The following is a 27,800-nucleotide window of genomic DNA, read 5'->3' as shown; positions in this document are numbered from 1 at the left end:
AGTGCTATACATTGGGGAGCAAGGAACAGACAAAAAAATAAGATGATGCTCCCCCTGCCTCCCCTGCATCACGGAGGGACCAGCCTTGAACATCAGGTGCTACAGGTGCTGTGAGAGAGGCTTGTGCCCCGGGCTGTGAAGGAAGGAGGGGAGGGGTGAGGCAGAGCTCTGACTGGGCCTCAGCGGCTCTGACTCTCAGATTCAATGGGCCTGGAGGAAGGAGGAAAAGCATTCCCCCCACCTACTTTTCTTATACGCCGGGGGTGTCAACCTCATTTTCACCAGGGGCCACATCAGCCTCGAGGTTCCCTTCTAAGGGCCGAATGCAATTTTAGGACTGTATAAATGTAACTACTCCTTAAGTAGGGGCAAGGAGCTCGGCGCTGCTACCAAGTAGAAACAAGGTGCCAGGCCGGATAAAACAAGGTAGAGGGCCGGATTCGGCCTGCGGGCCTTGTGTTTGCCACCTTTATTATAGACAGTTGAGAGCGCAGAGGCTTATGACCCTGAGGTCATGCACCCCCATCTGCTCTGTGCTGCCCTCTGTAGGAAGTGCTGCCTCTCCCCACACCTGACCAGCTGGGATGATGTCAACAAGGCCTCACTGAGCACACGGCTTCAGTTTCAGCATTGCCTCAGACCACTGGTCTTTCCGGAAACAACCTCAGCTCAGCTCTTTGAAGCCCTCGAGCAGCCCGACCACACTTCTCACACTGTTACACAGTCTTTGGAACCGGGCCCAGGCCCTGTAGAGACTCAGCCTCCGGGCTCTGCTGGTTATAAATTGGCAGATGAGACAAAAGCACCAGATGAGCCCCAGCCTAGAGGTGTGCAGGGCTGGTCCAACAGGAAAGACTGTAAGAAATGTGAGCAGGGCTGGAGCGCAGTGCCGGAGCTCAGGGCTCAGCGGGTCACAGTGGGCTTGGTATGAGATGACACCAGCAGGGGCTACAGCCTAAAGGCCGAGAAGCAGGTGGAGTGGAACGGAGAAGAGGTAACAGACTGCACAGGAAGACAAAACAGTCGCGGACCAGAAAGCTCCTCCCCCAAGCCTGGAGGCGAAGACAGTGGCACTGGGCCTGCCTGGCTCTGGGCAGCAATATCGTGCAGTTCCCTCAGCGTGTATGATCAATGCTGTCAACAACCACAGGAAAGTTTATACCTCAGGCTGAACAAGTTTACTCCCCATGCCACATGATATGTACAGTTGCTTTTCTTGTTTTGCAAATTGACACTGCCCTGGAAAATCCAGGGTGGGGTTGTAGTGGCAAAGCACAAACCACAGCAAAAGAAGCCTACATTCAAACGGGAAACAGCCCCCTGATGGTGACCCGGCAAGCTTCGAGCACAGAGGTAAATCAGCCCTGAAGTCCAGTCCAGCGACAAGCTGAGAGCCCATGGAAGAGCCACTTTGCCCTGAGCACCCAGGATGTGTCGGGCACTCAGGTGCATGTGGGGTGTGCAGATAACAATGCCTCTACCCTCCGGACCGTCCTGATGAGGGAGTGATGAGGTCACACGGCTTAAATGATTCCAGTCTGAAGTCAATGGTGATCAATGATGGACATTCAGAGAACCAAGGGGAAAGGGAGAGCCTAATTTCAAATGGATTAACTACTAAAACCATAGTTCCTTGGTTTTCTCTGTGATTTGATCCCCTGTATTCAAGCCACATCTGAAGTAGAGATACATAAAGTAAAGTTTTTCCTGTGAAATGCTCCAGTCATTTCTTTGAATCTATAGTGTGAGTTCCACTTTGGATCATATGAGCACTCTATGTTGGAGTTGTTTTAAGTAATTGCAGCCAGTGTTGGATGCTTAGGGAAATGAGATGTGAGACACCGCTCAAGAGACAGGAAACAGAGCAGTTTAACCAGTTGTATTTGAATGAGAAGCTGTAAGAGGTGTTACAGCTTTTAATTGTAAAATATAAAAATAAGTGGTTTTATTTTTATCTACTAGATTAAAAATCTTATAGAGCCTGCTTTAAGGAGAAATTTCCAAATGATGTATCTACTGACATTTCAATACAGATTATAGGGATTATTTCTAAGGAATAGATATTATACCATCATTGAGTTTTTTTAAATAAACAGCCTACAAGTATTTATTTTACTGTTATATTAATGCATAGAATTTTGCTACACCAATTTCTAGTCAGGTGTGGAAATCACCTCCTCAGGATAGGCAGAAGGTGGTTTAAAGGCAAGGGGAGTGTGGAACTTTGTAGGCTGGGCACGTAGGGTCATAGTTACAACCAACTGTACAGTGACCACCACACAATGTTATTGGCTTTTTAAAAAGTTTTTAAACAGTGAAGCATGCATAGTACAGTAGATCTTGTGTTTGGAGGGAAAGGGAAAAAAAGAAATCCCTCCTCCATTCCAGAAAGAAAAACCTAAGGAACTCATGATGTGTTCTACCTGTTTGAGAAACAGTTGTTATGAGTAGAAAGCCAGCCCCAAAGGCTTGTAGGACACTGCAACCCATTGATAAAGAGACAGGTGCATACCTCAGTCTATTTAAAAATATATATTGGCCCTGGCTAGTGTAATTCAGTGGACTGAGCGCCGCCTGTGGACCAAAGGGTCGCCAGTTCAATTCCCAGTCAGGGCACATGCCTGGGTGGCAGGGCAGGTCCTAAGTTGGAGGTACATGAGAGGCAACCACTCACTGATGTTTCTCTCCCTCTCTCCTTCCCTTTCCTTCTGTCTACAAATAAATAAATAAAATCACTTAAAAAAATAAAAATATATATTGATCTTCCTCCTGCCTGCAGACACTGTGGTAACTCCATCTATCTGCTGTGCCAGAGTTGGGGTGGAGGGCAGATGTTCCAGTCATTTCTCCTGCAGGGACCCTACTTATCAGTCCTTCTCATTTCTCAATATCTGACAGCTTTTAATATAGTAGCCAGTTAATATTTTTTTTTAATTCTGGAGGAGACTAGACTGGAATCAAACAGAAACTAAAATAAAGAAAAATGCTTAGGTTCATGTTGACAAGTTATAATGTTGACGGATTTGTTCATTCTTGATCTTTACCATTGGTTCTGTGGTTGGCCCTGCCCATTCACTGATTACCAATAAAGACAGGCTGATCATTTTAAAGTTTATGTGTGAATGAGGAGGCAGCCCACCGCCATGGTGATACTCAAAGGAAAGATTGCGTGTCTATCGGTACAGGAGGAGTTACCGAGGATTTCAAACCAGGTACACGTGCACTGTCCTAGGCGCTCTCGAGTCTAAATCCCATCATTCTCTCTTTGGAGACAGGGCATCATCAAAGAACAAGGAAGCCAGATTTAAGACACACAATCACACATTGCCACCCAGCATTCTTCTGGCCAAAGAAGTCTGACTAGGATTTTTGATAAACCTACTATTTTTTTCTAACTGCCTCAGAGCTCAACCTAGTGAAAATCACTTCAAGAAGCAATAGTCTAAAACTGTTTTCTTACAAAAGCCACCCTTCTGGTGTAGAACAATACCAGTGTACCTCTCACTGCCTTTTCCTCAGCAGGACGTTAGTTCTTCCCTTCCCAGGCGACTCTGTCAGAAAGGAGGGTTAACTACTCCAAGGCAGGATCGGTAACACTTCACACAAAAATGCTGTCAGTATTTGCCCAGTTGTATTATCTAAGGAACTGAGGAATTTTGTTTATATTTTAAAATCAGCAAATGCCAAAAATATTAATTTGAATTGAATGACCTTTCCCAGCATTGCATTAAAATGCTGATAGATTCTATTTAAACATGTTCCACAGAACATTTTAGATATCAAAGAAAATATTTATGCTCAGTAGCATTTTGCATTAGGCCTATTTTATTTTGCTTTAATGCCTAAAAAAACATCATCCATCTACATTGCACTTCCAGCCCTTGCTTTCCTCTTCTTCACACACTTGGTCTTCCTCTACTTCTCCACTTGCCGCCTACATGGCTTTAGACAACCACTGTGAGCCTCAGCTTTCCCATCTGTACAATAGAAGGAAGTGTAACAGTGAAGGAGGTAGTGAAATGAACTAAGAATTCATGGTCAGTTACAGTGTGGGTGTGGAGATTCATCCCATTCAACTCCTCCAGCCAAAGGTCCTTGGTATAGGCCTGGGGCTATCAGCAAACAGCAAAACCCTCCGCAACCAAACCCTCCCCCTAGACTACACTTGGAGCAGTAGAAATTCTCAACACCAGCACCCCCAACTGTGCAAATTGCCTGACTCCACCAAGACCCTAGGGTGGGGACCAGCCACCTACATGATCCTGCCCCCCAGGTGACTCATTCCTGCCAACATTTGAGAACCATTTGCCCAACCTAGGTCATTCTCTCCCTTCTACAGCATTCCTAAATTCGTTCAGTCACTTTGTACCTTCCTTCCATGAACCACCTGCCCCAGCATCACCCCCGACACACACAGGCTGTAGAAATTCTCCACTGGAACCCAACCTTATCCCTGGTTAGAACACACTGTCAGGTGGTGGAGTGCCTGAAAGCATCCCACAGGCTCACCTCTGACTGGGATGATTTCGTGTGTTTTCTAGGTCTAGTGACCAGTGTAGTCTCATGTTTTTTACATCTCTCTGCTTCCCACTTGTGCATTGCATTTGAATGGGCTCCTTCTGTTGGCTCTAGCCCAGCATGTGCCAGTCCAGGAAGGAGTTTGGTTAATTCCTGCCTTTAAAAGGTGCCAAGGGGATCCCTGTGGCTAAATTTTCACAGAAACCCTTCACCATGTTCTCAGAAAAACAATTCTAGTTTAGTTCTGGCTGGACACAAGTAGGTATGTTTTCGAGACAGGTGAAATTAGCTCTCTAACGTATTTCGGTAAGCTGGAAGCTCTGTCTTTGAAAGATGTTTCACACTTCTCACACAAAAAAGAATCCTTTGAATCAAAGAGCTTCTGATTCCTTCATCAATGGTAAAGGAAGCAAACTTTGAAGACTTTCTGAAAGTCTGCCATCCTCAGTGGTCCCGGGGTACTCCCAGATCACACGTTCGTAACTGCGCTCGCCGTTTCTCTAGTTGCATAACAGACATCTGTGACTTGCCCGGTTCTGGGGTGCATCTGATAAATTATTAGAACTGGTTGAAGCCATCCTTATTCAGTAAAACTCTGTTTTTGATAAACATTCTGAAAAGTCAAGCAAAGTGTTTTCTTTGAAGCTAGGAGAGGAGGCATGTGTGGAAGGACATTTTTTGGTGACTGCCCCGGAGGTTGCTAATGGGTCCTTTTGCTTTGCAGGAATGTTAGTTCGGCCGGAGAGGAGGCCCGCAGGAGGATGCGGGAATGTGAGGGGCTCACGGATGCCCTGCTCTACGTGATCCAGTCTGCGCTGGGGAGCAGTGAGATCGACAGCAAGGTCTGTTGTGTTGGCATAGATGAAGCGCCTTAAACAATACAGATGCCCAAAGGGCTAAACACTGACTGACAGCGGTAGAGAGTTGTGTTTAGTACTTTCACTCTGAAGTGTTTCTTAATCTCCTCATGTACATCCAACATTTCCTGGATAAGGCCTCTAAGCCTAGCCTACTACTAGACACTCAACTCTTGGTTAGCATTGAGTAGAAATTTAGATTGTTTTAAGTTACACAAACCACAGGTGTTTCAAAAAAAAAACACAACCCTGATGAGTGTACAAATTTTGCATACCACAATACCCACAAGCTTCTACATAAGTTTTATTTTATGAAATCAATTTTCATAAGAAAAAGAAATGTTAAATCTACCTGAGATTTGAATAATCCTTTATTTCTACAAGTTAGTTTGTTTAACAACTATTAATTGTATCAAATGCAATTTAAAAATGCCTCATGAAGTCCAAATAAATGTTGTCTAAATGCTAAACAAATGAGGCTGTTAACATATTAATCGTCAGTCTATGCAGTTTTAGTTCACAAACCAAAATAGAACTGAGTGGGCTATTCCGGTGTTTGAGCTATTTTGGTTTGGTCTTAATTTTTCTTTTGATTAGTTTTGATTCATTCCAAACATAAATTTGTAATGTCATAATATCCTGATATAAACATAGACTATACCAACACTTTCAAAGCAATACATGTGACAAGTGTGATCCATAATAAGAATTTAATAAGACGTTTTGGGCCGATTAATTCTTTGTGGTGGGGAGAGACAGTCCTGTGCACTGTGGGATGCTGAGCAGCTCCCTGGCCTTCACTCACCAGATGCCAGTGGCCTCCCTCCCCCATCCCCACTTGTGTTACAAGCAAAAACATGTCTCCAGACATTGCCAAATTTGGTCCTTCAGGATGCAGAACTGTCCCTGGTGACTAACTACAACATAGATTCCATAGTTTTCAGTGCGAACTTACCAGAATTGCCTTTGGAGCATTTAGTAGATACATGTGCCTAGACCCCATCACAGCCCTCTGACCCTGAATGTCTAACACTGGTCTCTGATTTTTGCACCTTTAAAAATTCACCCAGTAATTCAATGCGCATCTTGGATTGGGAGCCCACCTTAGTAGATACACCTTTGAATGGGCTCTAATTGGGAATATGGAATAATGGAATATTCCCAATTACAATATGGAATTGTAAAGTCAGATAAAGAACAAGTAATAGTGGTTTTATCCATTTAGTTACTAACTGGCACGGGGGCAGGGGGGTGATTTAACAAAGCGCTTCTCAACACAACTGCACATTACAGAGAGAGACCAGGAAACTTGGGAAATTACTGGTGCCTGAGCCCTACTCCTTAAGTTTTGGATTGACAGCATCTTCGGGGACTCCGACCCTTTGAGTGCTAGTTGACTCCGTTCTGACACTGTTCATCATCTTGTCAGTGACAGTTACGTTTGCATCCATTTGTTTGCTGTGTTGGTGTTATCAACATCCAGTACAGAATATGATATAATAAAGATGTTATCACTCCCTCTTGTAAACACCTTTCACAGCCATTTTAGACTTCTTAATATCATTGACAGGAATACTGAGTCCCTAAAGAAGTGACCAGTCAAGATGTCTTAAGTATTCACAGATGTCTGTTAACATAATAGATATATGATTTTTTTTGAAGAGCTGAAGGTAATACACTGAAGCCACAACCCAGGATCTTAGTATTCAGATCAGTAAAAAACTAAGACATTGGGACACTAAGTCTCTTACTATAACAGATACCAAAAGAGTTCTAACACTGTCTGAGCGTTGCAGTTGTACAAGGGAAGTCAACAGCTCCTTGCCTTGGCCAAGTGCCAGGCCACCGCTGCTGGTGGGGACGGCAGCCCCCAGGAGCACGGTTCAAAATCAGAGTGCTGTGAGGCACGCACATTGTCCGCCTGGTGTATCAGACAAAGACTCCTCTTTTAAATTCCACATTTTTCCCCAAAGAGGAGATTGGAATCATTGGGACGATTAAAACTACCTGACATTTGAATCATCAGATATTCCTGATCGAGCAGCAAGGGCACTGAACTTGGCAGCAGAACATACTGGTGGGTGTGCCATCCTGACCTCCCACAGACTAGAGGGCCGCAACCCGGTGACCTCCACCTGGCAGCCAAGAGGATCCTCAGAGCTGCCGAAAAGATCAGATGTGATCGATGGCTTGGCAGCACTTTGCTGGCCAGAATGTGCTATGCATTTTCGATGTACGATTATTGTCCCATAATTTTCCACTCAGCCCTCTGCTTGGCCACGTCTGAGCTTTCACAATAACAAGTTAGAAGGAGAAAAATGAGTACATGTTCTCTTTAAGGCCAGCGAAGTCAATGAATAAAAGAGCCTGGATTTCGGCACGCTCTCAACCTGGCTTCCACAATTGGGAGAGTTTGTTGAGTGGGTAACATATGGTAGAGCAGTCTCGGGACAACTTCCCTTTCTAATAGAAACTAAGGAGTCAAAATGACCCTGGTGACTACGAGAAACTGCTAAAAGCATTGTTGACAGCAGTGGACGTCAAAAGCAAAACCACCAGCTGCCACATGCCTTCTGCTGGCATGCCTAAGAAAGGCAATGAGTGGCTGTCTTTTTTTCTTCCCTTTCTTTTCTCTTCCCCTTTAGAGAAAACTGCTTGAATTGGTAGAGTCCTCCTGAACCAAACTAGACAAAATAGAGATTGATTGAGTCCCTGTGACCTCCCTGGCCCCGAGTCTTCCGTCTACACCGCCTCCTCTCTCCCCACCCGCTCTCTCTACCCCTGGGCTCTCTCTCCCTGTCCAGCCTCTCCCCCGATCATCGCCAGCTGCAGGCCGGTTATAAAGCATTTCCTGAAGCTGCATATATATTCCCCAGTTGTCGTTTGTTAAACAGAGCCATGGAGATGCCCCCAGGAAGGTGAACAGAAAGATGAGAAAGAAGTTTATTCTCCCAAATCTTTGATGTAAGGAAAATCAGTCTGAGCTGATTTGAAAATCATTCTGACTTAGGCCACAACATTTTCCTTCCAGGGAAGGACTTTTCTCCCTTTCATGCATCGTCCCATGTTTACCTGCTTTCATTGCCAGAGTCTTTTTTTGATGCTGTGAGGGTGCTTGAAATAGAAAATCAAGTTGACTCAAAGCCTGTGGGATTCACAGCCATGAAACCTTGAAAAGCTGACAAGAAAGGTCTACAATGGCAAAGGCTCCAAAGATAGATCCTGAAAACCAGTTTTCTGGTTGGTTTTCATGCTCCCATGGTCAAATCAAAGACATGTATGACCTCCCCCAGATCTCAGGCACAGGGAGGAACAGCGCAGAGTTTGGACCCTGGTGAGCCATCCCCTCCCCCTTCCAGCCCTGCCCCAGAACCAGAGGGAAGGGTCACTGTCTGCTGGGAGTCACCAGCAGCGTCAGCTCTTGTTCCCTCCCCTGAGAAGTAGAACTAGCTTCTTTGCCTGATCTGTGGCTCTCACACAGGAGGTGCCTGGAAAATGATTAAATAGCGCTCACCTCAATTCTGTTTTCCACCATTATTTTGTCTTTTTTTTACATTAGGTATTTTTTCCCTCAGCCCACAGTTCCTTGAATCCAGAAGGAAGGTCAAAAGGTTGAACATGCCCTCCCCAAGTGCGTACATTGAAACCTAATGGTCAACATGATGGTAGCTAGTGGGGAGTGGCCCTCGGGAGGAAATAGAAGCACAGAGAGATTTTGCCCTTGGTACACACAGCAAGGTCACAGCTCATTCAATGGCAGAGCCAGGACTCAAATGCAGACTGGCCAGCTCCAGGTCGTATGCCTGGACCTCCCCTCGGAGCTGCCTCCACCATGGTTCGATATGAAACCTTGTGTCATCCCTTCTGAGTGCCGGGCACTCTTCTCAGCGTGTGTACAATGGGTGTGTTTCCTGTGGCTGCTGTAACAAATGGCCACAAACATAATGACTTAAAAACACACATTTATTATCGTACCATTTAGGGCAGGAGTCCTATACGGGTGTTGTTGTGCTGAAGTCAGTGTGCTGACAGGGCCGTGTTCCTTCTGGAGGCTCCAGGGAAGCAGTTCTTTCCTCACCTTTTACAGCTTCTAGACCCTGCAGGCACTCCCTGGCTCCCGGCCCGGCCCGCTCCACCACCTCCACAGACGGCAGCGGCCGGTCACGTGTTTCTCACATCACCTTGCTCTCCCTCCTCTGCCTCCCTCTTTCACTTACAGGAGCCTCATGATTATAGGGGTACACCTGGATAACCCAGGGTCATCTCCCTATCTCAAGGTCATTTGATTGGCCACCTCAATTCCATCTGCAATCTCAGTTCCTCCACCACATAACCTAACATACTCACAGGCTCTGGAGATTCCGCTGAGGACATTTTGGGGGAACATTATTCTGCCTACCACACTTACATACCCTAGCTCACCTAACCCACACGGCCAAGTAAAACGTGGGTATAATTATGAGCATCTTGCAGAGGAAGTTATGGAGCCGTGGAGACATTGGGTGCCTTGTGCACAGCACACAGCCCATATTCAGAGACATAGGGTTCTGTAGGTGTCCAGCCCCACAACATGTGTCTTCAGCCACTGTTGAGCCCCTGTGCTAAGAAAACAGGAGCACCGGCCAATGTAAAGAAAATCAGTAGCTCGGTAACGTCAATGCGCCCCGGTGACCACGGCACCTGGCTTGCCTGGGAAAACTCTGGTTTGCATCTCCTGCCCCATTTTACTCCCAGAAAGTGCCCTGGTGGACAGTAAATATCAGTGCCACCCTCCCAGAGCTGACAGAAACCTGAGCATCCGTGCTTTCGGTGATTCTGAGCCCCAGTCCCCAGGTGTCTGTAAGTGGGTAACATCTGGAACTCCCGTGGTTGGAGGCTCTTTCCCACTCACACATGAATTCCAGTCAGCAATGACAGGTGTCTGTAAAGTAACTAGATTTGATAACTAGTTTCTTTGTGGGGAGCAAAGGTCTTAAGACCTTTCTCAGCTTTTCTAAGTGCTTTCCACTGTGGCTGTCCCTGGAGCCTTTATAAGCCGGTAGCTAAATGCTTCCGAAGAGAAGTGTGTATGTGGAGACATTGCTTCTCCAGCTGGAGTGCCCATGAGTCCTTCTTCATTCCCCCTGTCTTTCATTTGTCTCGGATTCTGCAGACCGTTGAGAACTGTGTGTGCATTTTGAGAAACCTCTCGTACCGGCTGGCAGCAGAAACGTCTCAGGGACAGCACATGGGCACGGATGAGCTGGACGGGCTGCTCTGCGGGGAGGCCAGCGGCAAAGACGCAGAGAGCTCCGGGTGCTGGGGAAAGAAGAAGAAGAAAAAGAAGTCCCAGGACCAGGTGATGCGGGCGACTCGCAGCTGCATGCAATTATCCCCTGCCCTGATTGCCACATTCATATTTCGCCTGTGTATATAGGTACAGGGTTTTCAACGGGTGGTAACATCACTAAGGTGCCCGCGTAATTTCCCTGTGGGAATTTCACAGCTGAGGCAGTGGGACAGCAAATGACTCCTCCATGTCCTGCTGAGCCAAGATAGGGAATTTCAAAAGGAGAAGGAGCCACTTGAGCCCCAAGCAGACTGCAAGGTACCAGCTGATAGAGTCGGGCCCAGATGCTGCTCCTTCCACGTGCGGATTCCCACATTTATGGAGGTCCCTGTGGGGTCCAGGCGGGCTGCCCGCAGGGGGTTTGGATACACAGAATAGATGTGGTCTAAGAAAAGAAGCTGCGGAGAGATGCATGAAAATCCAGCACATATTTTATATTTTATGTAGCATTTCTAAACATCAGAATGTGCGACCTTGTGGGACAGGGGGCGGCAGGCTGGGTGGGACTCAGAGGCCCTCCAGCAGAATGACACTAGAAGCTTGGCCAAGGGGAGCAATTCCCATGAATTCAGGGGGCTGTCCAGCCGGAGAGGCCTCCTCAAAATTGAATGGCTTTTACCTGGAGCAGCTGTAAGTAGGTTGCCCTGAAGTGAAGTCAAGGCCCATAGCCTTGGTGGAATCAGAATAGCCTCTATTCCTCTTGCCAGGAGCCTCTGGGAGGCTGAACCCCTCGCCCACCGGCCCCTGGGTAAGGGATTAATGTGAACAAAAGCCCCTCTTGCTATTGGCCAGACACCCTGCCACCAGGATTTCCCATCTGCCCTCAGTGCTGTGGTCACATGTCCAGCTTTCTCCTGGACCCTACGGTCACATGCTCAGCATTCCCTGGACACTGACCATAGGTCCAACTTTCCTCTGGTCATATCCACCATGGTCATATCCCAGCTGCTGAGGGCTGTACTCACCCAAGATGTGACCATCTGCAAGCTTGGATGACTGAGAAAACAGAACAGAACCCACAATGCTCTGTGTTGCTGGGTTAATAATTCAAAATAAATAGGCAAAGTATGTTTAAATCATGGTGCACCACTTTTAAAACTGTTTTAGAAATCATTTCACTTTGAATAAAGGTGAAAGGAACTCTGTCATTCAGAGTAGGGATCGATGAGAATGCATTCTTACACAGAATTCCTAGGTTTGAGTGGAATGCATCAGTGTTCGCATTTTTGTGGGCTCCAGTTCTCTAGCTGTTTGTGGGCCCAGCAGGCTGTTCCAGGTACTGCTACAGCTAGATCTGTGTGTTCCACTGTAGCTGTGCCTGTCGCATAGAAGATAGATGTGTGTTGCCTCTTCGATGATGACCTTCTGCTCCAAGGACTAAATCCCCAGCCCTGCACTTCCTCCTGTTGCGCATCAGTGCTCTGAGTCTTCTGTCCTCTCCCTGAATCGGAGGAACCATTTAAGAGGATCGAATCATGGTTCTTCATTCAGCCATTTAAAGCCATTCCACCAGGGGAGCACAATGGTCAGCCCTCGGGCATTTATTGAACATCTACTATGTGACAGGCATTATACTAACAGATGCCAGATGCCTCCGTTTTCCTACCCTTTACTTGAGAGAGCCAGGCTATTCTGAGTTCTGAAGATGTTCAATATCAAATAGACTAAGCATGCCCTAACAAAGGTATGATTGTCCTTCTGATGGTGTCCTTATGCAGCACTGTGGTCCCGTGAGGCCCAGTCCCTGCACTGCTTTATTCTGGAAAGTGAGCAGGCACAGTAACGATCAAAAAGAAGAACAACAGCGTATGGGCAGGAATATGGACTTCCCCAGCTCTGCCCGGCGGCCATGATCCCGGGGCTCTAGTACCTACGGGACTCAGAGCCTTTGGGTGGGCCCAGGCAACTTCAGGAGGCGGACTGGGGAAATTGCTTTAATAGAGGTTTCACCTGCACTAAAAAAACTTCAGACCGAGACTGAAGTCATTCTGATTTCAAGGTGTTCTCTCCAGTCTGTTGTTCAGATTCTGAAGTGCATCCTTCTGATGCCCCTTGTGCCAGTCACTGGTGTCTCGTTCAGTAAGACTTTGCCCTGAAGCCTGACCCCTTTCTCCAGCTCAGCCGAGGTGCGCTCACCTGGCTTGGAGTCTTTCCAGTGACAGGTGAGACTAAGAGCTGACTGGCTGTAGAGAAGGCAGGGGTCAGAAGAGAATGTTCCTGGACTTGATCCCTGAATAGAGCCCCACCTTCAAGCTGTTAGCTGCCTCGCGAAACCTTGTGATGAGCAATTTTCTAGGCTTAGAAAGCTGTCCTTTGAACCATATTCTATCACATCGATGAGCTCTTTCCTGAGTTAAGTGAAGTGATTTTTGTCAGAGTCTGAATAATTCCGTAGTCTCATTTTTTTCTTATATCATCCTTTAAGTAAAAAACAAGCATTCTGTAAGTTTTGCTGAAACTACTGCAAGTTCAAACACAGTGGAATATTGTTGTTTATGAGAAAGCTTCAAAGGCATGGTTTCAACCAAGTGATATTTTTTTAAAAAGCTTTTTAACTGGCTCTCTGTAAGACAAAAATATTTTGAAGTGCCCAAAACTTAAGCACCAAGAGTAATTAGGATGTAAACAGATTACAATTCTGCTTTTTTGTAAAGCCGTTTGAGTATATATTGTCAATCTATTTAAAGACAGTCGAAAATAACTCTTCTATATTTAAAGACCAATGGAAGGGAGTAAAGGCTGAAAGGCCTGGGCATGAGAGGAGAATGCAGGCCAGACGTGAGATGAAGTGAAGAAGGAGAGCACTAGGGGGTGCCATCAAATCCAGGGGACCTCCTGGTTTGGTGGCCAGGCCCAGGAAGAGAAGTGAGTAAAGGTGGCACCACCTGCTGGAAAAGACTGGCATTTGAGTCAGCCTGGGGTCTCCTTCTGCAGGAAAATAGTGCTTCACCCTGAGGATTTCCTCCAGTGGTTTGCACTTGGGGAAAGCAAGCCACCATTCCTACAAAGGGGCCCAGGAGTCTCAAGGAATTAAAGGCTGGCTGCCTCCAGTGAGAGAAGGAGCCAAGGCCTGATTCACCACTGTTACCAGGTTGCAGCAAGGTGAGAAATGGATGTGTTCCCAGGCCCTTCTGGGCCATCCCCAGCTTTGCTAACAACCAGATCAGCAGGTTGCCTTCAGAGCCGGCAAAATGATTTAACTCTCTCAAAGCCCCTGGACAGTTCAGTTTGACAGCTTTAAAGATGGTCAGATATCATCCATCCCTTGGTATCTCTGCTTATAAAGTCAGGTTTTTAAAACAAGTGTAGTGATTAGAGAAAACATACAATGCAAATTGAAGAAAGAAATACAAAAGTAGGTATGTGCACAAGTGGAGATATGGTATAGCTTAAACCTGGCCAGTTTTGTAAAATATGTAACATATGCAAATATACAATATATGCACACACAAAGAGTATATGTTTCTAGAAAAAGTGCAGTAGCATCAAAGACAGAAGTTACTGATTGAGTCTTTTTGTGCTTAGATACAGATTTTCTACAATGGGCCTTACATTTGTAACCTTTTCAAACACCACTTAAAAATAATATTAAAAAAGATACCATATGATTAAGTCAATGTTTGCTTATAAGAATGTATAAGTTTTTGTCTCCTAAATTTAAGATACCTTGGAGAAAGACACAGGGACTATGTAAAATGAAAAGTTATCTAATCCATAACAAAGACTTCCCCAGGATATAAGAGCCAGAGATTTTGCCAGGAAGCAAATCTGATGAAAATCATAATTGGTTTAAGATTTCCTCTGGAGCTTTCTATATTCCAGAAATGTATGTTGACTCTTACCTTTGGGATTCATATTACGTACCTAACGAAAAATATTAGAACACCCTTCAAGTCAGATTTAGTTACAGTAAAAATCTCGAGGAGCCCTGGCCAGTGCAGCTCAGTTCGTTGGAGTGTCATCCTATAGTCCCAAAGGTCTAGGGTTTGATTCCCAGTCAGAGCACATACCCAGGCTGTGGGTTCAATTCCTGATCAGTGCCCATACAGGATGGCAACCAATCAGTGTTTCTCTCTCTCAAAGGAATGAAAAACATGTCCTTGGGCGAGGATTAAAAATATCTCAAAACATTTTCTTTATATCCCTAATAGGGATAATTAAAGAAAATACAAAGATGTGCTTCATTCATACTCTTATTTCAAGAATGGTTGCTGCTGAAATGTACTAGAATCATCAGACTATAAGCCTCTGTGTGTGAAGTGTGTGATAATTCTATAGTATGGGTCCTAGGCTGGTCCAAAAGAGCTTGGCAAATTCATTAATTCTCGAGTCTGTTCAGAGCCTATTGCTGAATTCCAGCAATCAAGACATTGCTAGTTTCTATAGCCCTTTTTGGGCAGAACCTCCCCCAGAGCAGTCTGTAGGTCATGTGCCAGGAAGCACTCACTGCCACCCAGCAGGGCTGCGTGCTGGCCACTGGGGCCAGCAGTGCAAGGGGCCATCCAAGGGCTGGGGTTTGGCTCCAGGGAAAGGGAAACAGTCAACATCAATTTATTTAATTTTCCACATTTTTTAGAAAATAGCATTTTTTGTTTTCCAAGTTGGGATATAGCAAGGCTCTTGTGATGTGCCCTGAGAGCACAGGTGCTCAAACTTGGATTAGAGGCAGCAGGACACTACCGGCTGTTTACCAGAGCAGACCTGGGCCTTCAAGACCACTCAGTGTGAACTTGACAGTGTGTGGAGAATCCCGCTGACAGCAAAGAGAACAAGCAAGATCCCCTAGAACTCAAGACCTCTCTTTTCTGCTTGAATATCATTTCTGAATTTTTTAATTGATGTGGATATATAAGGTCTGTCTAGAAAAGGTCCAGCCATTGTTAGTGTAACAAGAACAGTCTGAGCAACATGGGTGTAACCTGGCAGCCAAGGAGAGTGAACAGGAATGTGTATGTGTGAACAATGATGACTTTACTGTACTAGTCAGTGGGGGCAGTAGATGCCATTGAGTGAGCCTGTGCACTGTGTGGCCATCACATTCAAAATGATTGAGCAAGCAGAGCGATGAATCTGGATCAAATTTTGCATGAAGCTTGAACATTCCTCCTTGGAAGCTATTCAGATGATTCAGAAGGCCATAGCCATGGGCAATTGGTGACTGGCAGCTTCATCACAACAATGTGCCCACACATGCATCACATCTCATGCAGAGCTTTTTCATGAAACATCAAATTACCCAGATGACTCGGCCTCCCTACAGCCCATATTTGGCACCCTTAGACGTCTGGCTTTGCCCACAACTAAAATCACCTTTGAAAAGGAAGAGATTTCAGACTGTCAGTGCAATTCAGGAAAACACAATGGGGCAGCTGATGGCGACTGGGAGAACTGTGTGAGATCTCAAGGTGCCCACTTTGAAGGGGACTGAGGCATCATTGTACTACATGCAGTGTTTCTTGTATTTTGTATCTCCTTCAGTAAATGTCTCTGATTTTCATATTACATGGCTGGATATCCTCTGGGCAGACCTCGTATGTCCATCTACATGGCAGAGGATCTACCTATCAGAATTCAAAGGTGATTCTGATCTAGGCCTTTTATAGGGTAGACTGTCTCTTCTGATAGTCTGTTTCACAGTTTACTGACTTGTGGTCAGCTTGAGAGTAGTAAGTGTGATTGTTCTTTTTTCATCTTGTTCTTCCTTATATTATGGATGCCAAATGCATATTAGCAGCATTTCACTTATGATTTCATCATGATCTTCACATGCAAAAGCAATAGCAATATGCCTGTGTGTAAAACCTTTGTTAACTTAAAGACAAAAGGGCCTTTCAAAGTGAGAGGCCATCAAGCATTTATCTGAAACCCGTAAGAATCACTATTTGGGAATTGTTGATGCAGGCTGAAGCCCAAATCACGTTCGACGTGGGAGATGGAGGCAATAGGTGTGTCCGAGAAGGGGAAGGAGAATGATTGCATCAGTAAAGGAAGCATTTTTATTGGTGCAGATAACATAACATAGTGATGCTAACTCTAAACAATGTCTATAATTTTTGGTCTGATATTCATCAGTCCATTAGTTATAATAAGTACTTTCCTTGCAAATGGTTCTTTGGGATACAGTGTTGCCCTAGGCCCAGTCAAAGGTTATTTTGTCCTGATTTTAACATTCCAACAGTTTGAGATATAAGACATGCAAGTCCTCCTAATCACCTCTCCAGAATAAATTCTTAAAAGTGAAACGTCTACACCAAATGCATGTTTTTAAGGCTTTGGATACATGGGCCAATGTTCACCTTAATCACTCTAGATACCAGCGGGAGCTGAAATACATTTTGATTTGATTTATTATCACTAGATGAAGCTGTCCTTCGTGACATTCATGATGCCTTTCCTAATCTCACAGGGTGTTTTTCTTTCTTTGAGACAGTTTTCATTTCCTTATTGGTAACCATCTTTTTTCTTTTGCTGCTTAACACCATTTCCTTCCTCACCACCAGCTGATGTCAGCTGCTGCTCATTCCTCACGGCTGGGCCGTTCCAGGAGAGTCTCACTCTGCTTTGACCTCACGGTGTGCTGGGAGCGTGGCGACTCAGGCATGGTATTTCATGTCCACACAGCAGCAGACCTCAGGAGCCTGCAGAGACCGTGGCTGCATGTTTTCACGCAGTGACTCTCCTTTGCCACGCCCCAGGAACGAATGCGATTCCTCTGCTTCTTCTGCACCATAGAAAACATATCCTATCACCTAAAACTTCTGCTCTCCTAATTTCAATGAGTTCACAGATGTAAAACTTTATTTTAGGTGTCTCTTTTCGTTTCCTTATTTACATTTCACCATGCAGTACTCCACCCATTAATAAATACTCCGCATCTTGGACTACTAGACCATGGCTTCTCAACCTGGTGCTGCTGGCATTTTGAGGGGGATAATTCTGTGCTGCGGGGCCTGTCCTGTGCCTTGTAGGATGTGGAGCGGCATCCCTGGCCTCTGCCCAGCAGATGCCAGTAGTGCTGCCTCCCCGCAGCTGTGACGACCAGCAATGTCTGCAGACATTGCCAGTTGTCTCCTTAGCTGGTGAAATCATCCCAGGTGGCTGTATTAGATTACCTCCAAGGGACATATCACCAAAGATATTAACAAATGAGACTACAGAATTACCTGAAGGAGGTCAGGGACAGAGCCCCCTTTAAAAGGCAGGTAATGGGGAGGGCCATGGCCCAGGTGAATGGGAAGTCAGGTACAGAGAGAGTTCTAGATAAGCATCACTGGCGTTCCAGCTGGTGCCTCTTGATGACCTGGCATGATGTTCCTGCCTCATGATGACCTGGGGAAGCGGCAGGTGAGCCCTGTGATGAGGACCAGCCTTGGTAAGGGTCCTCTGTGGGGCACAGCCCAGGGGCCTGATGGTGCCAGTGTCTGGAGCGGGCAGCACCATCCGCCCCCTCCCACCTCTTCCTAAGGGAAGTGTGTGTCCGCGCAGCCCCTTCTCAAAGCCATCTCTGAGCTCACTTTCTTCTGAAGCTTTGTTCAGAAACCACCATACCCTGCCTCTGCTTTAATACAGGTTTCTAATCTTGCAAATGCAAACCCCCTCCTATCTTCCACAAGGCGAGCCTGGAGACAATGTGTCTCCCTCAATACAGCTCGTTGACCCCCGTCTCACCTGCATTCTTCACTGCTCTGCACAGCTCAGCCCGCTCCCCCCAGCCCCCTGTAGCTGCTGTCTCCTGAACAGCTCCCAGGGGAATTCAGACACCTGAGCTACCCTTTTCTTTGAACTCCCCAAGAATCAATACAAGAATCATTTTTATTCTGGCTTTTTCCAGTTGCTTGGAGTTTTTAAAAATCATCACTCCCATTCCCCATCTCCCTTCCCCCACCCACCTCCAAAAAAGCTGGAAGTGATAATGAAACACTATAAAGGCAAAATCAATTAGTAGCTCTGCTGTTCAAAGCGAGTCAAGCAAATGGCAGACTGTAGACAGACTTGGGTTTAGGTCGTTGCTTTTTAAAGTCCTTAGTACTGACTACAGCCTCATTAATCCAAACCCTGCGTGAGAGAAAAATCAGTCTGCCTTCACAGAACCATCTTGCAGTCCCTGTCTCTTCCCCGTGGTGTGTGACTGCACCTGGGAGGGGAGGGTGGGATTTAAAGCCAGAATGCTTCCTATGACTGCAGACTCACCCCTTCATCTTGCACTATCACGGGGCTGCACTGCATTGCATAGAAGTCCCTGAAACGAAAAGCCTGCACATGTGGAATGACTGTGATGCCCCATCCTCGGTAGAGAAATCTGGGCACTACAAATGCACTCCACTGGTGAAGAGGCCTCTTCTGTTTGTGATTCAAGGATGCAGCTCCACAGCCAAAGTGCTTTTCTTTACGTAGACTTGAAGGACCATGACAAAGCTGTGAGGAGGAGCAGCGTGTTTTCGCATTTCTCCTGAAACGCAAAGCCCTCTCCCTTCCTGTTTGCACCTTGAGGTGCCTGGCCCAGTGCAGAGTCCCAGTTGGAGACGGAGGCTGGGCCAGGTGCAAGCTCCTTCACAGGGGAGGAGCCGAAGTTCTTTCATTAATTCTCATTCAATAGAGGCTTTGATGAATGTGGTCACTCAAGTGGTCTTGTGAGCTGCCGTCCCTACAGAACCCCAGTTTACAAAAGCCTCTGTGTAATGTCTATGGACATCTTTACTTTCCAGTTTTTGTGCTTTCTGATTTTTATCCCTAAGTCCTATTTTTCTCTTCCTATAAGCAGCACATGGCTTCCACTCTTCCATCCTCAAGCCAACTAAGATAGAAATCTTTTAAATAGAATTTAAGCCCTAGTGGGAAGCAAAAGTATTAAAAGCAAGTCCAAAGAAAAGCTTTTTCCTTTTCTATTTTTTTTAACTCACACATTGTACATGTTCCCCAGTCTACGTGAGTCTCTTCCTGAGCACACATTTCTTACAGCGGCCAGCTGGTCCGTCTCCCCTCGCCGGCCGAGGATCCTATCAGAAAGTATCGTGTCCACATTTCAGCAGCCCCTTGGCTGCTAAATTGGGAGCTTGTTATTTTCTTCTGTTCTAAAAAGGCTTAAGCATGTCCATCTTGGAGAGATAATATATATTTGTAATTTTCTGCAAATTCAGAAAGTGAGCAGTATAAACTGTTCACTGATTTGTTTTATTGACACTTACACTATTCATACTGTCATACATTTAAAGCCAGGAAAGTACTAGTAATAAGTTACTGAGTGTGGCACTCTTCAGGAAGACAAATCAGTCCATCGGTTTGCTCTGTGATATACTTGCAACTCAGTCCTGCCACATGCTTCCCTTGCTTTGCTGCAAGCCTGCCCCCAAGAGAGCTCCATGGCAGAAAACCTAGAGGGTCCTCCTAATGCTAAGTTTTCCTAGTCTTTGCTATGATTACTGTCTTAGCCCACTTGGGCTGCTAAAACAAGATACCGTAGACTGGGTGACTTAAACAATGGTTCTGGAGGCTGAAAGTCCAAGATCAAGAGACCACCTGACTTGGTGTCTGCTGAGGGCCTTTTCCTGGTTCACAGGTGGTCATCTTCTTGCTGCGTTCTTACAGGGCGGAGAGAAAACTCTGGTGCCTTCCTCTCACGATAGGGACACTATCCCATCACCGGGGCTTCACCCTCATAACCTCATCCAGTGGTCCCCAACCTTCTTGGCACCAAGGACAGGTTTCACGGAAGATCATTTTTCCATGAATGGGGGAGCGGGTGGAGGGAGGGACAGGAGGCAGAGCTCAGGAGGTGACGTGAGCAAAGCTGGCCACTGCTCACCTCCTGCTGTGAGCCCGGTTCCTAACAGGCCTTCAGTCAGTACTAGTCTGTGGCCAGGGGTGGGGTGTTGGGGACCCCTGAAATCCTAATCACTTCCTAAAACCCCCGCCTCCCAAGGCCATCACAGTGGAGATGGGGCTTCACCATATGAATCTTGGAGAGACACAGGCATCCAACCCTTAGTATTATTCATAGAACATCTTAAAACTCTGTCTAACTCACTTAATCTTCAGTTTCATGAACTCTAAAAATATGTGTAAAATTCTAAATTCCTATAAACAAGAGAGTGAATAAGAGGGACTTAAAAGCTAAAAATATATTCTGTTATTTTTTCCTATTTAACAACATCAGAATGACTTACACAAAATACAATTTGAACATTTAAGTAATACCTTTAAGAATAGAGAGCTGCTAGAACTTTTGCAAATTTTATTTGTTGCAATATAACAGATGAAATGAAACTGTGCACAAAATTGAGGAACATTCATTTAACGATCAAGTGTGAAGAGTAAAACTATGACAAGAACGGGATATTTCTTCTGAAAACTTCTCCCAAGCTGGAGTAAGTTTTTAAAATCACAAAATGCTTTTCTCCTTTCTTTTTTGCTTTCCCTTTTACCGATTTCAGCTTGACTTTTAAATTTAAACCAAATGCACAGTTACATGTTTATGCGTGAGTAGGTGTGTGTATATGTCCCAACTTGGCAATAGTGCGGATGTTATAATCAAAACCTCCTCTGCCGGCATTGCCCTGCTGGGTTCTTGGAAACTCTTCCACCCCTTGGCTGTGCCCTGTCTCTATTACATGGAAAGTCCTCTCTCCTGACTCGATGACATTGTCCTTCTGAATACATTATTTTCATATTTCAAGCTCTTAACAAATTTTGGTAATATGGATGCCCTCAAGACATATTCCAAAATAAGCAGTTTTCATAAGGCTCATAAACATAGTCCTGTGTTCTCAGAACCACATAGCTGGATGACCCATGTTTTGACTGTTAAACATTTAGCCACAGCTTGTGTTCAGCCCATGTGCCCATTTTGTAGGAAATTTAGGATAGATACATCTTTTGTTTAAACGTGTAACTGACATATGTCCCCGCTGGTAAAAGAGTTGCACAGCTCGTGATTTCCTGTGGATACTCACTGGCGAAGACAGCTAGCGGTGACAGTGGGCACATGCAGACCAGCTTTGCGATGTCAGTCTGATCCGTGGGCACCAGTGCCCTGCAGGCCTGTGGTGCTGCCTCTCTGGGCAACAGAACGTCCAGGTGTTAGCACAGCTCGTAAGACTTCTGTTCTTTTCACGGGTAATAAAGAGCAGTTTCTTAATGGATAATTGACACTTCTTTTGCTCTTAACTCAAAACTTTTAATAAAGTTCCCAGTGACAGTGCCTGATTTGAAACAGTTCTTTTTCTTTAATATTGACAGGCCAGGGCACCATCAATGTTATGAAATTAGCAGAGAATCCCCTTTGAACTCCGTTTCTAGCTCCCATCCAAGATTATCCGTATTTTATTGGTTTTCCTTTTATTTTCTCCAGATTCGCTATGTAAGCATTAAGAAAGGGTTGTAATAAAAGGTATTTAAGAGCCACAGAGATAGCATGCCAGAGCAGAAGGAAATCGTCCATTGACCTGGCCGCTTATCCTGTTTTGTCGTGCAGACGTTAGAAAAGGAGAGCACGCTAGAACCCAGGAAACAACAGCACAGCTGCCTCTTGCTCCTCGTACAGTTTGGCTGCCACATGTGCTATTGAGCACGCACACACTGTGCACTTTGGCCGTTGTGTTAGCTCTTACGTGAGAGGGAACTTTTGTCCATGTGGAGTTCTAAATTGCATAATCTGTTTTTTTCAGTATTATTACATTTTTGTATGAAAATGAGAGCTTAAAAGTTTTAAGGAGATGACAAAATAAAGAAATAAAAGTAAACCCAAATGAAACAATTTCCCATTTTCCGTTGCACTAGCAGACAGATTCAATCGCCCAAGCTGGTTTCCTTCGAGAAGCCAATATCACTCCTGCTTCGTCGATGTCAACACACCAACAGACTGGCAGTGCTCTTGGCCTTGGGCTGTCTTTCTGTCCCACGGAGTGAGCCAGTCTCAAGTAATGAGCCAGGTGCAGTGTGACAAGGCTGGTTCACTTTCATTTTGGGGTTTTTTTTAGGTATTTAAAAGATGTGCAGGTTTTATTGACTGGCTGTGCACAGATGCAGTCATTTTTGAACAGTTTAGGAGTGGCTTTGGTTAAAAAAAAAACAAGAAGGTTCTCACATTGAGTGTTCTTGTTAAAAAGCTGAAAAAAAAATAACACTCCTATTGAAAATGACCTTTAATGGGAAATCCACCATTTATCCTTGGGATATCATTCATCCCTGAGCTTTAGCCTTGACTTAAACTAAGCTGTGCCATAACTAAGGAAAAGAAGGCCTGAGTTTTCAGGGGTTGTTCTGAAAGTAAATGATGAAATTCTTGAAATTATTTGTGACAGTTAAGTAACTTTACATGTTCTGTATGAATATTTTTTATGTCACAAGGATATGAAATAAGCCTGTTTGCTTCCAGTAAGATTTTCAGAAGAAACTGACAAGATTCTGAAATATAGTTGTGATATATATATATATAAATATATGTGTGTCGTGTATACATATGTCATATACACATATGTATATGTGTATACATGTATACACATACATGTACATGAAATACCTGTGAGAAAGCTTAGTATATGACTTTGAGACTATATTTATTTTAAGTGGTCACTAATAAACACAAAACAGCAGGTAAGTAACTTGGTGCTGGGACTCTAAGATTAAGGGTTATTTTGTTTTACTATGGTTCTTCTCAAAAGTGAATATGGTAGTATTTTTTTTCTATATATAGTTTACTTCATTTCTACCCTCATTGTACTCACTGCCTTTCTATTTCACAAATGACAAAGACTATATATGATCAAAGATCATAACCATTATTACAGTTTTAGTTTTTTTTAATTATAAAAGTAAAAACTGAACATTTGAAGTGAGAGGCATAATGATTTTATTAATAAGTTTTTATTATTGTTACATGGTTTTATGGTGCATTTTATATGCTACAAAGCACAAAGCCCATACTGCTTTGTATCCTGCTCTGTGCACTTAATTTTTATTGTAACCATTTGCCCAAGTTGCTATGAGCTCTTCAAAACTATACTTTTCAATGGTCTACTGATATTTCTTTGTGCAATGATCCATAATTTATAAATTACTTGTAATTAATTTTCCATTTGTTCTTCTATTATGTATCAGAGTCAATTCAAAACAAACTTAACTACATCCGAATTGCTGTAAGATCTGGCGCGTCTGTACTACATCAGTGCATCCAGTAGACCACAGCCACTTTCTCTTTTGTTCATTCTGTCATTCTGTCATTTTGAAGCCCATAGATACAATGATGGTCCTTAAAATCAAACAAACATGATTTGCAAGTAATGTAGAATTTATCAGAATTCACACTTATGCATAAGAAGTGAAGGCATTTGATTGTTACTAACCACTATGTTATGTCAGTAGTATACTAACTATAAAATACGCCACCTTGATCTTTAGCCTTCTTCCTCCCTCCCCAATCCATCTCTTCTCCTGCTTTCCTGTAGCATGACCTGGAATTGTTTGCAGGGAGTTTGTCCATTCTGCGAGTTCCATTCACTTATGTCCGAGCAACAGCCCCCTCCACTCTCTGTCATAAGCTCCCAGTGGGCAGGAATGGCCCCTAATTTTGGACAGTTACTACATTACCCTACATGTAGGACATGCTTACCAGATATTATGACACTCTGCTTCTTTTTTATCATCTGTACTGTTTATAGAAAGCAATATTGGGAAGTATAATGATGTTAAAGATGTTTACTCTCTCATTTTTCTTCCTTCAGTGGGATGGAGTAGGACCTCTTCCAGACTGTGCAGAACCACCAAAAGGGATCCAGATGCTGTGGCACCCATCAATAGTCAAACCCTACCTCACACTGCTCTCTGAGTGCTCAAATGCAGACACGTTGGAAGGGGCCGCAGGCGCCCTGCAGAACTTGGCTGCAGGGAGCTGGAAGGTATGGCTAGTTCGTTACCATAAAAAAAGAAATCTGGGACTATGAGCACAACCTTAAGAAAGTAACAGTAGTCCAGTTTTGAGAAATGCAATTCTAATGAAGTTTTTGAGGATGTTAGAGAAAGACCAGTTACACTGAACCGTTGGCCTCAGAATAAAATATTCCTTTGAAAAATTCTTCTTTAAGGCTCAGGGGTCCTTGATGACCACTACAAAACACAGATAGACAGGTATAAGTATAGGCATTGAAAATGCTGTGACATGCTTTCCGTTCTCCTTGTGGAGCCGAGCTACTTCATTTGCAGAGGAGACTGTGACATGCGGATGCTCTTCTGTGCACTGCTGTTGATGGCTAAGGGAGCTAACACCCAAACATCTTGTGTGAGATCCCATGTGCATTGCTATTATGTAGTCAGTGGTCCTGTGCCCAGAGGACAAGAACCCATTGATTTTTAAATCATTGGCTTACAGGGAAGAGTAGTATTGCTAGTTATCTTTGGCAAAAATGTTAAAGTAAAACAAACAGAACATTGGGAAAATTAGAGTCCTTATAAACACACACTGTCCCTGATTAGTTTTCACTGAAAACTTCCATGACCCTCATTTTGAGTAGAAAGGGATTCACCACAGCAAAGAATTCTTGAGTTTGATAATGAATTGGTGTATGAGCTAACTTGCCTTAGTTCATTAAAAAAATATATAACATCTTGGAAGAATGAGGGCATATGGGGAAAATATCAAGAGAGGAAGTTTGGACATCTGCCATCCATTTTCCATTAATTTAATATCAAAGCTTGGGTCTGGAGTATGCATAATCACTCTGTTAACATTTTCTTTAAAAAAATGTTAATATAGACACATAACTACAGATAATTCTCAGCAGCCCAACACTGTAGACACCAAGCATACTGGCCTCGGCATTGTCATGCAGCCACACCTTCCCTTCTTAATATAACTTCCAACATCTGCCTTCTTGTCATCTCTCTCTCTCTCTCTCTCTCTCTCTGTGTCATCCTTCATTTCCATTGCTACAGTCTCGGCAGTAGCACTGCCTTCTTTCTCAGATGTGACACCCCAACTTTCGGGGTCCAGCCCCTGACAGTATGCCTGGGCAGGCCCACCCCTCCTTTTGAGAGTTTAAGGAATGAACATACTGTCTCTTTCTTCCCCTGCCCCTAGGCATCCCAAATGTTGTACTGAGAGTATTCAGGTTGGGGGAAGGGAAGTGAAATTGTTAAGTGAAGTTATTGCTTGCTTTCAACCAGAGAAAAGCTTCAAAAGCAGAGTCATGCCAGGCAGCATTCTAGAGAATAGTCTTGCATGAGTAGGAAAGAGATAATAATAGAAACTACTTCCTTGAAATAAACCTTAGATCTTACCTCCCTCTAAATTTAGGAGGCTTTGACTCAAGTCACAGTTCTAACCTAGACTGTCTCTCTCTTCTGAGCTTTATGACCCTGGACAAATTATAACACCTCATTATGTTCTGAGATGTGCCATCTTTAAACAGAGAAGGTTGTGGCTGCTTCACATCACATCATGTAGGTCAATCATGACACTGAATGCAAAGATGGGAACAGGACATCATTGGCCAAGGGGGTGTCAGTATACACAGCCAAGAATATATAGCTGGAAGTCCTTACCCAGCTCCCCTGCCTTGGAGGACTCACTATATGGGTGTGGGAAAGTGAGCTCTGGCCTGCAGGCATGAGTCTGATCTGAAGCACAAAGCCATCTAGATGGTATCAAATCAAGTGTGCCATCTTGAACTATGATGTTTTAGTGAATCATTGTTTTCTTTGAGAAATACTTAGATGCTTATAACAATTTAAAAATGGAGGCATATCTTTGAGGTCTAAAGGATTTTAAATGAAAGACTACAACCTCTACTTTAAAAGTTAAATTTTGTATTCCACATATGCAAAAAGTTATTTAGAACCATGGGAAACATATTAAAGATCTAAAGAAAACTTCTAAAGTTAATTTGCAATGTTTGAAACAAAAATCACTTATAAATGGGATTAACAGCATTTTGGACAATGCCGAAGAAAAGATTTGTGAAATGGAAAACAGCAGTGGGAACTATACAAAATTAAACACAGAGTAAAAGGAAAAAATGTATAGTGGCCTTATATATGTGTAATTGCTGTCCCCAAATGAGAGGAGAGAGAAAGGAGGAAGAAAACAGAAAAAAATATTTGAAAGATTAATGCTTGAAAATTTTTCAGATTTTGTGAAAACCATATACTCACAGATTCAAGCAGTTTAAGGGACCGAAACCACAATAAATATAAAGAAACTGTACCAAGGTACATCATAATCAAATTGCTCAAAATCCATAGTAAAGAAAAAATCTTAAAAGCAGCCAGACAAAAAAAAGAAATGTTATGTACTAAGAACTGCACCAAATCTAAACACCAAAATTAAGGGTCGGTGTTACCAGCTATTCCTTTGCATATAGCAGTCGTTCCTAAGCTACTAGGCATGTCCCCTAGAAAGGAATCTGGCCTGTAAACCTTTAAGACAGAAGTCAAGTCCCATTTATGTCTTTGTACCGCACTGCCCAGCCCTATGACAGAAAGGAATTATGGGAAAACTGTCTTCTTTTCGGTCTCCACACTCATCAGTGCTTTTCAGGCTACAGATTTTTATAGCATTTCCCAGTCCCACAGTGTCTGCAGTGTTGAACTTGCCGTTGGAATGGCCAGGCTCTCTGTGTCTCAGAGGTAACCAGGTCAGCCAGCAGAGCTGCAGAGATATGCCTGGGTCTGCAGGTGTATGCCTGGAATAAGGAAGTGATAAGATTAAAATTTTATGCTATCTTGATAATTCAAAAATTCTGTCCTACTTTGGATTATAAAATAAGAATTATGAAGTATGATAGAAATTTTCCACATTTTCTGGCAATTATATGTTGTTGACAGTTTTCAGTGCATAAGCCTGCCCACTAGCTCAGCAGTGAGCCCCAGTGTGAAATTTCCCCCCACATATCCAGAAGCCCGTTATTTCTTGTTCTTCCTATTATTAATAGAGACTATTAATAAGGAGGCAGGAGGGTCTAGAGCAGATGAAGTCAGCATCACAAAAATTATTCCATATTTTAGACAAAGTTTAACAACTATGACCATGATGATTTCCCAATCCAATGAGCTTTCGAGCAACACATTAAAAAATGCAAGGGATGTTTCTTATAAATGGGCATACA

The 27,800-nt window shown here is 44.1% G+C and overlaps 1 protein-coding gene across 3 annotated transcripts in view; it reads left to right on the top strand.

The window, feature by feature from the left end:
• The window catches only part of CTNND2 (catenin delta 2), an 830,908-nt gene that overhangs the window by 698,720 nt on the left and 104,388 nt on the right, over window positions 1–27,800 (top strand). For all 3 annotated transcript variants that reach the window (XM_045848256.1, XM_045848255.1, XM_045848257.1), the window contains 3 exons: window positions 5,243–5,360; window positions 10,528–10,713; window positions 24,423–24,596. In XM_045848256.1, coding sequence (XP_045704212.1) covers window positions 5,243–5,360; window positions 10,528–10,713; window positions 24,423–24,596 — 478 coding nt within the window. The remainder of the gene's footprint in view (window positions 1–5,242; window positions 5,361–10,527; window positions 10,714–24,422; window positions 24,597–27,800) is intronic.

This window comes from Phyllostomus hastatus, unplaced genomic scaffold (assembly GCF_019186645.2).
Source record: "Phyllostomus hastatus isolate PE091 unplaced genomic scaffold, TTU_PhHast_1.1 phas_contig_58, whole genome shotgun sequence".
Classification (NCBI taxonomy): Eukaryota; Metazoa; Chordata; class Mammalia; order Chiroptera; family Phyllostomidae; genus Phyllostomus; species Phyllostomus hastatus.
The sequence above is the reverse complement of the archived record's forward strand: the minus strand, read 5'-3'. Positions and strand labels throughout refer to the sequence as shown.